Source organism: Polypterus senegalus, chromosome 1 (genome assembly GCF_016835505.1).
Source record: "Polypterus senegalus isolate Bchr_013 chromosome 1, ASM1683550v1, whole genome shotgun sequence".
Taxonomy (NCBI): Eukaryota; Metazoa; Chordata; class Cladistia; order Polypteriformes; family Polypteridae; genus Polypterus; species Polypterus senegalus.
In genome coordinates this window covers 84771953-84788444 of record NC_053154.1, presented here as the reverse complement: position 1 = coordinate 84788444, position 16492 = coordinate 84771953, and the positions used below count along the sequence as shown (strand labels likewise).

Sequence of the window (16492 nt, the reverse complement as noted above, 5' to 3'; positions counted from 1 at the left end):
ATCTGAATCGAACAAGCTGTAGTGGTACTTAAAAGTTTTCTTATTTTCCTTACGAGGGTATCTGACGCAAACCATTTCGCATTCACACCCAATCGAGCCAGCTGAACCCAACTGCACTCCGATTGCTCACGAACTACCGTACACGCGCGCACGCGCGCACGAGGCGTGTGCAATCTGCGCCCTACTCACCTGCCGCAGCAGGAAGAGTTTAAAAGGCCGTCGCGCAGTAACTTTAGTGATTGACTTGTCATTCTTTTTGTTTTCTTTTGATGCACTTGTAGTCTATGGTGATTAGGATGGGATGGTTTTGTTTCTTTTGTTGTCTCTTTGGTGGTTTCCCGTTTTTGGGATTAACCGGTCCAGTTGATAATTTTCAGGCATTTGAACGGGAGTATGATTCTCCATCCCAGAGGGCTGTGGCTCAGTTTGTTCCAGGGTCTTCAAAATCAATGCTCTTTATGCCTGCTGAAGGTGTTCATTTTTTTTTCAACTCCTTTTCCTAAAAGCATTTTGGATCCTCGAGTACTAACTGGTCCTAGTGCAAAACTGCCACCAGCACTGAAGGCTTTGTTGAACCCTAAATCTCCAAGGCCTGTGATGACGCTACCCATATATGTCAAATCTGATGTGTCTTTGACTTGTAGCCTCTCAAACATGGTGGTGAGGGTTAAAAAATCTTTCTTTAGGTTTGGCTGCTCTGAGGCTGACCTTGTTCTTGGTAGTAACTGCAAAAGCAATGGCAAAGATGAAGCCACTGGAGACTTGCTCTTTAATTATCCTCTGAATGTTTGTGGTGGTAAAAGATCAGTAAGTGTGTATTTCAACATAGTTGGCTGAAATTGTATTGGATATTGGTTTATAGATGTGTACTGTTATGATCTACTGCATATCTAAATGGTAGTCTGCCTATGACTTTAGATGCATGAGGGCTGTCTGATGTATGAGAATGTTCTCCATTCCAAACCAGAAAAAGTGCTAGGAGTAATCCGTAGGAAGCAGCCTGTCAATATTGCTCTGAAATGCTGTTTTTTCAGGTAAGTAAATGGAATGTCCTATGTTGCATCAGCTGTGTGGGCCTCTGCTCTTAACTTAGAATTGTAACATTAACAATGTACTTGTGTAGGTACTACCATGTATACAAAGGTGCAGTGCACCCTACCTGGAGTGTCCCCTCTGGTGTGCGGTCCCTTCATCATCCTTCTGGCATGGTTTTGAAGATAATGGATGGTAATCTGACATATCCACACCTTGAACTTTGCTCTTGGCTAATAAGTGTGCCTTGTTTAATTTTAGTTTTGGACTAGTTAATATGGTGGACCTGTCTTTCCACAGCTACCTTTTCTAAGCCATCTGAAGCTAAATATCATTTGGGCCAAGAAATCCACTTTCAGGCAGTTAGTTACCCCAACAGTACCAGACAATGGCTCTTCCTTCACTCCTGCTATGCAACTCCAAATCCAAATCCCAATTCCAGACCACAATACACTGTAATTGACAACTATGGGTAAGTTAAATTAGTGTCAATTTGGTCTTCTAAGGGTCTCTGGTGTAACTGATTTGAAACAATGCATTAATTTGGTTGGTTTTATTTTGAGATGCCAGAAAAATCTCTTTAGGACCAAAAATGATACTGTTGGCAACATGTTGCATACTTGCAGGTGTATGGTGGATAGTAAACAGGAAAGCTGCTCCTCCAGATTTGAGGCCAAGGATGGCTAATGTCGTCTCCTTTACAGTATCTGCTTTCCAGTTTAATGACCACAAGCAGGTAAAGCCCTTGTCTACACTAATAGTGATGTGCTCAACTTGGTAGTTGCCCAAATAGTTCTGAGAATCTGAAATGGGCATAAAGCACTTCTCAACAATCCTGCTTACAGGTTTACTTTCACTGCAAGATGTTTACAAAGAAAAGCCAAGATGTGACCAACACTGCCAAGTTCTGCACTTACAACAAAAAACTGGCAAGGTAACTAGTGTGTGTTTAATGAGATGTGATGCCTAAATGGAATAAATATAACCGATTACCCCTGCAGGTGGCAAGAGCTTGGTGGTCATGACAGAGTATGTGAATGCTGTGACTCGGTCTGTGGCCCTTCAGAATATGAAGAAGGTAAGAAAACAGTATTTGAATGGCCTCCATCAGACTTTCCAACTGAAAGGAACCTGTCCTACAAATGGATTTATCCTGCTTATCTTTTCAGTTATTTAAAGCCATGGCCCAGTGGACGTGGTGGGCGGCGGCACACGACTCCATCCTTGGCATAGATGAATCAAAAGGATTTTGGCAGTATTACTGAGGTTCATCTTGGACATGATGCAGACCTAATACTACTGCACTATGCCTCATGATGTAAATGTGTAATAGCTTTTATCTGAAAACCCTGCCTTAATGTACAGTCAAAAGGATTTGTTCCTGTCTCTGGTCTCATAGGACTCATTTGTGAAGGATCTGGAATACTGTGTGCATCTGACAAATGTAGCAATCTTGACGTGTTGGTAACATCTGGTGATGACTTGCCACTTGGTTTAACAGCTCCTTGACCCATGCCCCGAAGATGTTGGTCTTGGCCTCTTGATTGGCAAATCTGAACATTTGGTAATTTAGCCAGGCAGAAAACGGCGTCAACTGTGAAATAGAGCCTGTCTCAACCCATGACAATAGTTTTTCTGAGTGTTGTCAGTTGAAGGTTGTAACGTGTGATCCTCTGGGCAAACACTTGGGTAAAGTCTTTCAGGAGAAAGGAGAGCATGAGGTTATATTGCAAAATTTGCATGCCACTTTTATCCAAGACACAAAATCCCAGGGCAAGTAACAGCTCTAACCCCATCAGATTTGCCCCTTTTTTCATAACATAAAAGCAAACATTAGGCAGAACATCTCTTCCATACTGAATAATGAGGTAAACTGAACCTACCAGGGAGATCTGAGAGTCCCCATAACCATTGGCAGTAATGGTAGGTGGAGACAAGACCTCAGAAATGAAAAACTGCTGGTATGTGTTTATATGTAAGAGGTACATAGTAGCACCATTCTCAAACAAGAGGGGAATGTTCACACCATTTAACTTAAATTAACTGTGCATGACTTGAAAGTTGCTGGTCTTGAACTCACAATTTGAATAATAGTTACAGTCTGTCCGTGCACAGTAACTGGAGATGAAAAACATACCTTAGCAAAGTAATTCAGTTTACAACAGTTGCGACAGGTCTGACCGTGTGTGATCATGATCCACGGTTTCCATTTGGTTAAGTCAAGTCATCCATTTCAAGCAAAAGCCTTTCATGAACTTTATCATTGCTAAAGCATTCAATTACTTGGTGGCTGATCATCTAATCTTGTAATGCCCTGACCTTGCACGAGCTATTTAGTCCCCTTAAGTTTGTGACATACTGATGCACATGCAGTCTCATGAGAAGCTGACAGCTGTCTGAAAGTAAACTCTGTAACAGAGCACTTTTTGCGGCAGAGAAGTGAGCATTCAAAAGTGTAACTGTAGCATCTTAAGTGTCAGCCGGTCCCAAATTTCCAAGCACTTTTACGTGCAGCCTAAACCTCCTCAAGCCCCAAGGCAGAGTGAGATAGACCTCACAGCAAGGTCATTATAGTTTTGCCTTCCTTTATAAGTTTTTATTTCACTAAGACATTTCTAATTTATTTTTATATCTTTTAGTTTTACTTTTAGTAATTATGGTATGGTTAAAGAGGTACTATGTAGTTTAGTTTTGTGTCACAGTTAGACACAGGGTGTTGAAGGGGTCTGGTTTGGTGGACTCAGGATTGGGTCACTGCTTTTTGCAGAAGATGTTGTCCTATTTGCTTCATCAGGCCGTGATCTTCAGCTCTCTCTGGATCGGTTCGCAGCTGGGATAAGAATCAGCACCTCCAAATCCGAGAGCATGGTCCTCAGCCGGAGAAGGGTGGAGTGCCCTCTCAGGGTTGGGGGAGAGATCCTGCCCCAAGTGGAGGAGTTCAAGTATCTCGGGGTCTTGTTCACGAATGAGGGAAGAATGGAGCGTGAGATCGACAGGCAGATCGGTGCGGTATCCATCTCTGCATCGGTCTGTCGTAGTGAAAAAGGAGCTGAGCCGTAAGGCAAAGCTCTCAATTTACCAGTCGATCTACGCTCCTACCCTCACCTATGGTCATGAGCTATGGGTAGTGACCGAAACAATGAGATCGCGAATACAAGCGGCTGAAATGAGTTTCCTCCGCGGGGTGTCTGGGCTTTCCCTTAAAGATAGGGTGAGAAGCTCAGTCATCCTGGAGGGGTGCTGCTCCTCCGCATCGAGAGGAGTCAGATGAGGTGGCTCGGGCATCTGATCAGGATGTCTCCTGGACGCCTCCCTGGTGAGGTGTTCCGGGCATGTCCAACCAGGAGGATGCCCCGGGGAAGACCCAGGACATGCTGGAGGGACTATGTCTCCCGGCTGGCCTGGGAACGCCTTGGGATTCTCCCGGAAGAGCTGGAAGAAGTGGCTGGGGAGAGGAAAGTCTGGGCCTCTCTGCTTAAGCTGCTGCCCCTGCGACCTGACCTCGGATAAGCGGAAGAGGATGGCTGGATGGATGGTTAGACAAAACTGTACACTTAACAGATTAATAAGCTTAATAAACTATCTGCTTTTGTTTTTGTCTGATTAAAAGAAGCATAATCAAAACCAGAAACTGAATATGAACAGTTTTATACAATTTTAGAATTTTTAAAATATTTTCTATGTCATTTGAGCTGAATATAAATGTGCACTGACCGCTGGCACTTTTCATCTTTTCCATTTCTTACCCAGAATGGGCCAATTTATAATGAAATTTAGGTGAATTTCAAGGTTTGAGGGTTTTTTACTCTAAATGTGTACATCACCCAACATATCCCACTTTAAGTGATCTGAATAATCGAACACTATAATCAGTGTGCCTTCGGGATGAAGGTGGAAACTGAAGTCCTGGAGCAAACACATGAGATCTCCATATGTACGGGATTAAAGTCCTGACAACATTTGGTAGAATAGCAAGGCATAGCATTTCAACAAAAGTCATTTTAACTTTGCTTGACTTTTTTCCTAGTTTCTGTGCCAGCATCTTCTGTCCTCATGCGTGTCGGAAGTGCACATCTGCAACAAACCAACAAATCTCAGGAAGTGGAGAGAACTGATGGTCCCAACTAAAATAAGAGGATTATCTTTTTGATGGCAAAAATAACATGTTCACAAAGCTCAAAAATAAGCAAAATTTAGCACGGCATTTGAAAGATAAAGCAGCAAGCCTCTTTTCTGGCTGTAAAAATATTTTGAGTAACTGCTATTAATACTTTTATTACGTTTACAATAAATCGCCTGGTTTAAAATGTATTCAGAATCTTAAGGAAAACTAAATGGTGCCACATAATGCACCTATCAGGCGTATACCATTTATTTTCTTTTTTGTCACATTTATGAACATATGTCACGGTATTAGAATGACCGGAAGATTCTTAATTTTTAAAGCATATTTTATTGATTAGGTAGTTTTGCACTGAGTGGTGTGTGTGTGTGTGTGTGAGTTGTCTTTGATTGAGCACTTGGTTCATTGATTTCACTTGTTTGTAATTGTTTTTAATTGATTGGGTATTTTTGACGTGTTTTGAAATTGTATCTAATTGGGTGGTAATTGGATTGAAGCGGGTAGTGATGGGCGGAGTGAAGCCTCACGAAGCATCAAAACGTTTGAAACAATTGTGTCGGTAATCGTATTGAAGCTTCGAAGCATTTGACACTCACCTCTCTAGTGACACCTCCTTGCAATTTTCATTAATGTTACACAAACTCATGATCCACTTCAATGATGTCTGTTAAAACTCTTATTCCTTTTACTTTTTCGCTGCTACAGCCTGGCAACGAAGGGAAGGGTTCTTTTGCGGCTCCTAGTGTCTGATGTCTAAAATATAACTAACGCCGACAGACAGAATGCACTATACGATAGCAAGAGTTAAACAAAATAAGACGCCTCACTCTTGGATAACCAGTTCTTTCAATGAATATTCCCTTTTGCACTGTATCATTATTACCGCTCCTGTTATTAGTATTATAATTAACCCTCATCTTTTCTTGAGATCACATTTAATAGCCTTAAATGTTTTCTTTGTTCTGACTTAATTAAACTGGAGTAGACGGAAAATAAAGGTTTATCCCCGTACTTTGCCATGATATAGGTAAGCACATTTGAAAAGTGAAATCCTTAAATCACAGATGTTATTATTCGATAAATTATTGAGATATTTAATTTATTAATACTTTACAATATTTTGTGGAGCATAAAATAACAAGTTGACTATAAAGAAAAGACGCCTCAGTGGCTCAATTGACTAAGTTGGTTGCTTTTCAAATTTTGAGTGTAGTGCAAGCCCGAGTTCAATCTGAATTAAAGATTCATCAAAATTAATAATTATTTGAAAAAAAATACAATCAGGAGTGAAATCTTTATAACAATTTGAACTAAATAGTTTTGAGAGATACTGTGGAAGAATCGCATAAGACATCTGTTCGGGAATCATCCCCACGTAGAATCGCCATCAAAATGCGATACATATATTTACATTAATCCATGTTCTATTCATTGCCATTTGATGTCCATGAATCCCGCCATCGAATAAGGTGATAACAAACCCACTGAGGTAGATCAGGTTCAATTTGCTCTGCTGCACCAAACATTCAAAGGTGTCAATCTGGTGTACATCAGAGTGACTAAGAGACGGCCAGTAGGATCTCGCGTATTAGTCGAGGTACGGCTGCAATTCTTGAGAGACGATCTACCAGAAATTATTGCATGGACGCGCGTTCGAATCCAGCTCAAGGCACATTGCCGAATGAAAAAAAAAAACTTTCTCTTCAACGAACGGCGCTTTGAATCCTACGTTGTAGTTTGTTTATTTTTCTTTTTTGATTAAACGAAAACTGTTTAGTGTATGATTTGTCAAGGAACACATAGACAACAAGCAAAGTTAAAAATCACACTTAAACAAACTGCCTGCCCATTCTATTGAATCATAATTATAACAAATAATAATGCATTTCACTTCCTTATATAGTGCCTTTACTATGGTCTGAGACGGCTGCATAGATAATCAAGAAGGATAAAATAAAAAAGAAAGCACAATAAGATTTAATAAATAATAGTCCACAGCTTTGTGTTTGTATGTATTTATAACACTTGGGAATTCATATATTCTAGTTGATGCTGACAATTGATTTGAAGTAGGTAAAAATAAATATTTGGAAATATTGCAAAGGGAAATGTTTATATACTTAGCTTATATATAATTATATATATATATATATATATATATATATATATATATATATATATATATATATATATATAGCATTGTCTGAGTATTAAAGGTGTAGGTCTACTTTATAAGCATAATTTATAACATCAATGTTAATATAGAGTATTATTATTATTTTATATTGGCCTTGATATGAACGATTTGTGAAATTAGTGTAAAGTATTAAAAAAAGCATACCAGTCTCTTGTTTTACAGGTACATATATATATATATATATATATATATATATATATATATATATATATATATATATATATATATATATATATTTTTTTTTTTATTTTATTTTTTTTACTGCAGTAATTCATTGGTCTTTATATACCAGAAAGACTTTCCAAGGGTCTTTTGTAGGAAATATGTACACATAGTTGATTTATCATTTTCAGATAAAAATGAACTCGCCCAAACAATTCAGTTTAAAGTTTTTAAATTGGCAAAGATAAAGTCAAGAAAAAAACTTTTCACTTTCTATGATTTGTATTTTTATAATTATAGAGCACTTCAAATTTTTATTTTTAAAGCTCACTCTGTAAAATTGAACTGATTATAAAATTCGATGTTTATTATATTTCTAGATTATTATATCTGTCTTTACACGTGTTGCACAAATATTTAATAAATGTAATAAACTTAACCAAGAATGTTTAAAAATCATTCAAAAATGTGCAGGTAAATGTAAATATATCTGCACAAACTGACATTCTTGAAGTAGGTAAAATAAATATTTGGAAATATTGCAATATTGCAAAGGGAAATGTTTATATACTTAGTGCAAAATAGCTATATGTGTTCTAGTAAACAAGCATACACACCACTTTATTTATATATATATATATATATATATATATATATATATATATATATATATATATATATATATATATATATATATATATATATATATATATATATATAATTAACTATATATAAATATATAATTATATATGTATGCTATTCTACGGCATTATATATAGTTAACTATATATATCTATAATATATATGCAATTCTACAGCATGAGTAGAATCATCTGATTATTAAAGGTGTAGGTCTGCTTTATAAGCATAATTTAGTGTTAAGTATTAAAAAAAAAAAAAGCATACCAGTCTCTTGTTTTTACAGGTACATATATATATATATATATATATATATATATATATATATATATATATATATATATATATATATATATATATATATATATATATATATATATATATACACAGTATATATATATAATATTTACTGCAGTAATTCATGAACAATTATTAGTCTTTATATACCAGAAAGACTTCCCAAGGGTCTTTTGTAGGAAATATGTACACATAGTTGATTTTCTCTATGATTTGTATTTTTATAATTAATGAGCACTTCATATTACTATTTTTAAAGCTCACTCTGTAAAATTAAACTATGATTATACAATTCAATGTTTATTATACTGTATGTATACATTATTATATCTGTCTTTACACGTGTTGCACAAATATTTAGTAAATGTAATAAACTTAACCAAGAATGTTTAAAAAAATCATTCAGAACATGTGTAGGTGAACGTAAATATATCTGCACAAACCGACACTAGTGAGTAACATTTTTAGACAGTTCAAAAAGCAACGCAAATCGCAAAGCGTGTGTGCCGACTCGAACAAGCTTTTGCAGAATACATTAACTGACAAGAGGTTGGCCCGCCCTCTCCGAGTTTTGGTAGTCGTGATTCGTCAATTCTTGGTAGCAGAGCGAGTCGTCATTGGCCAATTCTTGGGAGCCGAAACGGGTCGCGATTGGTCAATTCTTGGTAGCCGATAAGGGCCGCAATTGGCCCGTGCTTTCAATTCTTGAAAGAATCTTGGTAGCGGAGAGCGATCTGATTGGTTCTCGCTACCAAGAATTACCTCGACTCACGGCGGCACGGAGGCCAGGCCAGTCGAAGTGATACGTCAGCATGTCTGCCATATTGCGAGTGGCAAAAGTGCAATTTAAACTAATAGAGGTAGATGTGGAAACCGGGTTTTCTGATGAAAAAACTATAACGTTTAAAACATTATCGTTTACATATAACAGATTTTGGCGAATCCTTACAGTTCTTTTTATCCATTTATACACTAATAATGGCAATTATTGAGATGAAAACTTGACCAATGTCAGTCAAAACAGCAAGACTGCAACTGACAGGCTGGTCTTTCTTTTAAACGTGAAATGATACACTCAATGACAAAAATAAACAATTTTATTGTATACAAATTGGCTTAATCATTTGTGAAAACATTTCACTCATTCCTCTCTCAATCTCTCTCTCTCTCTCTCTCACACACACACACACACACACATGTGGTTACTTAAATATATACAGGATAGGATCTAAAATCCTTGAAACAGAACTGTCTTACATAGCTTTTTCCGTGTGTTGCCACTCTGTAATTTGAGAGTATTCAGTCTGGCAATATGGTGCAGCCTTAGTTTGTGGAAGACAGACACAACTAAAGACATGAGCATAAAATGAAAGTTGTCAATTTCAAACTGTGTTTGAAATTGCAGATTTGATTGTATGTATTAAGCAACTACGCAGTTTAAAACCAAAAGAAGAAAAAAAGGGGGAGGTTTTACATTATCTTGTTAAGGGTTTGCTAGCTTAGCCTGGCGTAGCTAAAGTTAAGATAATATTTATTATGAACAATTGTTCAGCCTTACCTATGAAATGTAATCCCCAGGGATCTGGTTTGGAGCGTACAGCGGTCTGTACAATCCCAAGCAGCGCATGCATGAGGCATCTTATTCCACTACTTGACTCCACGGCAGTGCCACTCGCAATATGGCGGCGATGTTGACGTACGATGCTGCTTGTCATGCGGCGTCTACCTATATATGTCTATGGCGCAGATATCAATGACATCATTTTGCTAGCGTGCCTCAAAATCACGTGATGGGCGCATTTGAAACACTAGGGCTTAGTGATGGGCAGAGTGAAGCCTCACAAAACATCAAAACGTTTGAAACAATTGTGTCGGTAATCGTATCGAAACTTCGAAGCATTTGACACTCACCTCTCTAGTGACACCTCCTGGCAATTTTTATTAACGTTACACAAACTCATGAACCACTTCAATGACGTCTGTTAAAACTCTTATTGCATTTATTTTTTCGCTGCTACAGACTGACAACGAAGAGAAGGGTTCGTCAGCAACTTCTAGTGTCTGATGTCTAAAAAATATAAATATATATATATATATATATATATATATATATATATATATATATATATATATATATATATATATAACAAGCACAAGCAGAAGGCACTATACGATAGCAAGAGTTAAACAAAATAAGACGCCTCACTCATGGATTCCTGGCTGTTTCAATTAGTATTTACTTTTGCACTGTATCATTATAATCGCTCCTGTTATTAGTATTATAATTAACCTTCATCTTTTCTTGAGATCACATTTAATAGCCTTAAATGTTTTCTTTGGTTTGACTTAATTAAAATGGAGTAGACGGAAAATAAAGGTTTATCCCTGTACTTCGCCATGATATAGGTTAAGCACATTTGAGAAAGAAAAGGTGAAATCCTTAAATCAGTTGTTTTTATTCGATCAAGTATTGAAATATTACATTTATTAATACTTTACAATATTTTGTGGAGCACGAAAGTAACGAATTAGCTACAAAGAAATGACGCCGTCAATGGTTCAACTAACTAAGGTGGTTGCTTTTCAAATTCTGAGCGTAGTGCTAGCCCGCGTTCGATCCGACTTAAAGACTCCGAATTAACAATAATAAAAAAAATGATCAGAATTGAAATCTTTATAACCAATTTGAACTAAATAATTTTGAGAGATACTGTGGAAGGATTGCATAAGAGATCTGTTCGGGAATCACCAAAATCGCCATCAAAATGCGATGTCTAATTGCGGATGGCAGCTCACGTATTTGCATTAATCCATTTCTATTCATTGCCATTTGAAGTCCATGAACCCCTCCATTGAATTCTCAACCTGTGGGGGCGCAAAGTAACAAAAAGAGGGGCGCGAAGATGTGAAAAAAGAAAACATCTGTTGGAACCAAAACAAATTAACTTAAACTACATTCTGATAATAGAACAATAAATACTGTATAGAGTTAGATAAATGTCGATAAAAGTTAAGTAGGTATAATCAAATATGCATCTACATTTCAAAAAAATGTTGGGGCGCGATTAAAACTGTTATGAAAACTCTGGTCGCAAATACTTAAAGGTTGAAAAAAGCTGGAATAAGGTGATAACAAACCCACTGTGGTAGATCAGGTTGAATTTGCTCTGCTGCACCAAACATTCAAAGGTGTCAATCCGGAGCACATCAGAGAGGCTGAGAGACACGGCGCAGATCAGTCACCGGCACACAGACACACACGGGGCACTCCAATGTGAGCAGTGCACATATCAAGGTCGGCATTAAAGATTGAGTGCTGAGGCAACAAAAAGCAGCAGGATAAACACATCTGGACCTGCTGTTGAAAAAACATTTGCTTCTAACAACAGCATCCCTCCCTCGTGAACACATCTTCAAGGTCCGGACAGGTGATCAGTAAAAAGTTTTTTAGTCACAGCACAGTGCAATAATAAAACATTTCCTAAAACATATTGTTGTCCAGTCTGTATCATTCCTAAGCAATCTTCCAGTAGAGGCGCAATCCCAGTTACTAACACATTAACACTCAAAGTAAGAACACATTCCACCTTATCAATTTAATATTTAAAAATGTAAACCGCTAAACCCGCCATCAACAACTACAGTTGAAATCATTACTCAAATATTTTTTTTGTTATAGACATAAAACAAGATGCACATTTCCATTTGATATATCTTTACTAGTGTTCTTGCTTTGCTTGCTCCCGGTCCATGCTAGAATTTGCTGTTTAATAAAAAAAAGAAAATCAGACTCTTTTGGGTCATAGTTCACAGGCGGTGGACGTGGGACCCGAACCCACGTATGCTTTATTATGAAGCAGTAACGCTACCACTGCACCACTACTATTTTCGGGAGGGTGGTATATAATGTATGTTTTTTAATGTATACATGTATGTATGTACTGAAGACGAAAACAATTATATATAGATGTATACTATATGACATACCTTCAGTGTTGCATGAAAACGCTGCATGAGGCGAAAAATGGATATTTATGAGAGTATTATAGTGAGAGATGTGTCGTCACCCGTATTGCTAAAGCTCTTCTTTGCAGCATTATGCATTCAACAAGTCGGTGTTTGTATGATGTATAATTTATAATTTTATTTTTTGCCACAACGTATTATCGGGCACGATCATTTAACATGTATTATCATCTACAAACTTTCATTTCAATGGGAATTCTGTTGAGTTTTTTAACTCTGTTGATGCCATATGTACTTCAAACGGGAGCTCGATGAATAAAAGCTTTGCGCAGAGTACTGAGATTGCGTCATGACGGGCTTTGAACGGGCTCTGAAGCCTCAGACATGTGTACTACTGAGATGATGACGGGGCTACTGAAGCCTCAGGCATGCGTAGTACTGAGATTGCATAATGACGGGCTTCGAACGGGCTCCGAAGCCTCAGACATGCGGACTACTGAGATCGGGGCTACTGAAGCCTCAGACATGCGGACTACTGAGATCATGACGGGGCTACTGAAGCCTCAGACATGCGTAGTACCAAGATTGCGTCATGACAGGGCTTCAAGCAGACATGGTCACTGGTTACTGAATCTTTGTGAAGCCTCAGCACACTGAAAGGCATTGACCTCTATATTTTGAGAGTCTATCTGACACTTAACTCTCTAGTTATATTTTGTAATTCGTATTGACATTACACATTTCAGTTGATATGGTTAAGCTACAACTCAGGTAGTTGCTGAGAATTAATTATTGTTCTTGTGGATTGCTGTGATTTCCTTTGTCTGATACATAGTGTCAAAGATATATTGTCATATATCAACTTTATATATATATGAAAAGATAAGGTAAATCGTTTAACCTTTTTATGGAACACTTAATTTTGTTCAAAACCGTACGTCATATAGTATACATCTATAAATATAATTTTTTTGTCTTCATTAGGAATAAGAATACAACAATGATACTCTCGTATCAATTAAACCATTTTAACATGCATATGTCAAACAACATATTTCATCCGCCACAGTAAGAACAGTAGTAGTTGTGCAGAGCGCGTTAATTATCTGGATTAGGTGGCTCAGTGGTGTTGTCGCTCAGGTTCGCGTCGCTGATCCTCCTCTTGTGAAAGTTTTTTTTCTATTCCTCCATTTAACAAGCTTGGACGGATAGCGAGCGAATCGAGCTATCGAGGGAAGGTTGGGCCACCGTAGTCGGGCAGGGGGCACACGCCCCTAATTATATTGTGTATGTAAAGAGTTTCACTGTAAAACGTAATAAACTTCATATTTGTGTGTTTGGAGACCCTGGTGTCGTACTGAATTTGTATTGTAGAAAAACAAACTACTGTCCAGCATGCCTAAATGTGTCTTTTCGTGTCTGATCGCTATACGGCACTTCCAACTTGGGACAATTCGCTATAAACAGCTTCAGCCAACCAGCACCTTCTAAACATGCAGAACGACAGTGTGAACCTTTATTGTTGCTGCGCAGCATCTTCATTCAAGTCAGTCATTGCCCTGTTAGACTATTTATTGTTAAGTGCTACTTGAGCTACCGTTTATAGAACAACAGGTGGCATACGTAGTTCTTAAATTATTATTGAAATGCACACACAAGTCTTCTAAATTATTTATTGAAATGCCTACATTTACAGTGTCCGTTTTAGGAAGTCGTAGTTTTACTTGTTACCGTTATTAGGAATTATAATTTCTCAGTGTCACATATTATTCGTTACTACTCGCGAGTCCCGTATCATTGAGATTCTGTTTTATATTCTGTATAAGGAAACTTTTAAAAGGAGCGTTGATTAAACTGACTATAGCAGACTTGTCATCTTCTTAAAATGACTTTATTGATTTGATATTGACAATTAATCATAAGGTCAAACATCAAGGAGGATTTGAGTTTGCATGGACTGCGCTGTTCCTTTTTTTTCGTGACATCATGTCAGTAGAGAGTACGTCACGTTAACAATGCATTCTGTCCTAAATGACAGCGCACACGCTTTTTTATATTTCCTAAAGGCCAATCTGTCTCAATTTGCTCATTAATATATTTTGACAGTGTTTTTTAGTGAGAATGATTATAAACATATTACCCATGTTCATTTCCCATGTAGATATGTAACGTTTGGTGAGTATAAATAAAAGTAACAACACATATAATAGTTATGTTGCATTGTTTATGATTAACAAAATTCATCGTTTATTGGAAATGTTCTACTTATACAGTCGATTTATTCCACTTCTGAAGGTGTACATTGTCGGTATTCTCTATTACATTTGCCCCCAAGTGTAACGTGTGCCAGTGTAACCGAGGGATGGCAGACGAGCTCACGTAATAGATGAACATTCTCATCCTGATGCCCAGCCTCTTGTCATAAATATTCCCATCTTGTGCTTTTTCTCGTTCCTGCAAGTTTACTATTATTATTGGACATGTAGAGGAAATGTGTTTTATTTTATGTCTATGAAAGGAAGGACGGTAAAGCCTTGAATGAAACTGAGTGTTGATGCTTTGGGTAACAAGACAGGTTAAGGAGCAGGGAACATTGAATGTGACAGTGACTGCAGGGGATTGTGTAACTGGAAGATGGTTTAAGAATACAGAAACGACAAAAACTTAGTCTTTCAGTAATTCTATTTACGTCAATTTGTGCTGCACTTCGGAAGATTACTTATTTACCCAAAAAGCGCAGTCTTTGATAAGATGAATTCACAAGTAAAGGATGTTGCTGACAAAGTCAGATGCTTTTTTGAAAGTTTGGCTCCAGATGTTCTTATCCAGCTGCTCCTTCTTGTCAGTACTTGAGTGATCTTTACGTTCACCTCTGGATGAATTCGCAAAGTTTCTTTACAACTTTTTTGTCTTCATTAACGCAGAAATCCCGAGGCTTTCCTAAAATTGCAGAAGACAGTGTTGATGGCGCTGATTCTGTTTTAAAGACAGTTGTGATTAGTTATGCAGAACACGCTTTTACTCACATTGCTTTTTGGAAATCAATCAAACAAATCAGCAACAGATCTGGGAATCACTGAATAGTAAAAACGTTTAATGAGGAATGTCTTGCGCATATACTGGTGTGATGACCACGTCGGCTTTAGTGAAGCATTTCTTAGCCTCTGCGATATGATCGACATGGAGTAGAAAAGATTCTGGATTGTTATAATACGTGCTACCGTACGCAAAATATGCTCATCGATTTGTTACAGATTCTTGGTGGACATGATTCCACACCGAGGAAAAAGATGCTCCATGTAAATCGTTCATAATGTCTCCAAAATATATTTGTTAACTTTCAGACAAGTACTACTTAACTGTTTTATACAAAATCCTTATTTCAACATATGCGAGCCCCAAATAGGATTTGAACTCGGGTTATCGTATTTTATCAATATAGCACAGACAACCGCTTTTAGCCTTTGAGCCAAAGCATTTCAGCAAACTAGTTACTGACCAAATCGACTGCTGACTGCGCAGATATCAATGACGTCATTACGCTAGCGTGCTCAAAATCATGTGACGGGCGCATTTGAAGCAAGCCTCGAAGCAGTACTTCGATCTCCAGTGCTTTGATAGCTCGACACAGTGTCGAAACCTGAGTATCGAGCGGCCCATCACTATCCTCGAGTACTAACTGGTCCTAGTGCAAAACTGCCACCAGCACTGAAGGCTTTGTTGAACCCTGAATCTCCAAGGTCTGTGGTGACGCTACCCATATATGTCAAATCTGATCTGTCTTTGACTTGTAGCCTTTCAAACATGGTGGTGAGGGTTAAAAAAATCATTCTTTAGGTTTGGCTGCTCTGAGGCTGACCTTGTTCTTGGTAGTAACTGCAAAAGCAATGGCAAAGATGAAACCACTGGAGACTTGCTCTTTAATTATCCTCTGAATGTTTGTGGTGGTAAAAGATTAGTAAGTGTGTATTTCAACATAGTTGGCTGAAATTGTATTGGATATTGGTTGATGTGTACTGTCATGATTTACTGCATATCTAAATGATAGTCTGCCTATGACTTTAGATAGTTGAGGG

General features: G+C 37.6%; 1 protein-coding gene across 2 annotated transcripts; it reads left to right on the top strand.

Moving 5' to 3' along the window:
• The first annotated feature begins 237 nt into the window (after positions 1–237).
• On the top strand, positions 238–3373 carry LOC120528475 (zona pellucida sperm-binding protein 3-like). 2 transcript variants are annotated; one of them, XM_039752656.1, is made up of 8 exons: positions 238–807; positions 919–1034; positions 1124–1227; positions 1333–1504; positions 1659–1768; positions 1878–1966; positions 2034–2110; positions 2202–3373. In XM_039752656.1, the coding sequence occupies exons 4-8, from the start codon at positions 1501–1503 to the stop codon at positions 2207–2209; spliced, it is 288 nt and encodes a 95-aa protein (XP_039608590.1). In that variant the 5' UTR covers positions 238–807; positions 919–1034; positions 1124–1227; positions 1333–1500; the 3' UTR covers positions 2210–3373. The 2 variants fall into 2 exon arrangements, with proteins under 2 accessions (XP_039608590.1, XP_039608581.1); XM_039752647.1 differs by lacking the exons at positions 2034–2110; positions 2202–3373 and having other exon boundaries at positions 240–807; positions 1878–1951.
• The last annotated feature ends 13119 nt before the right edge of the window (positions 3374–16492 follow it).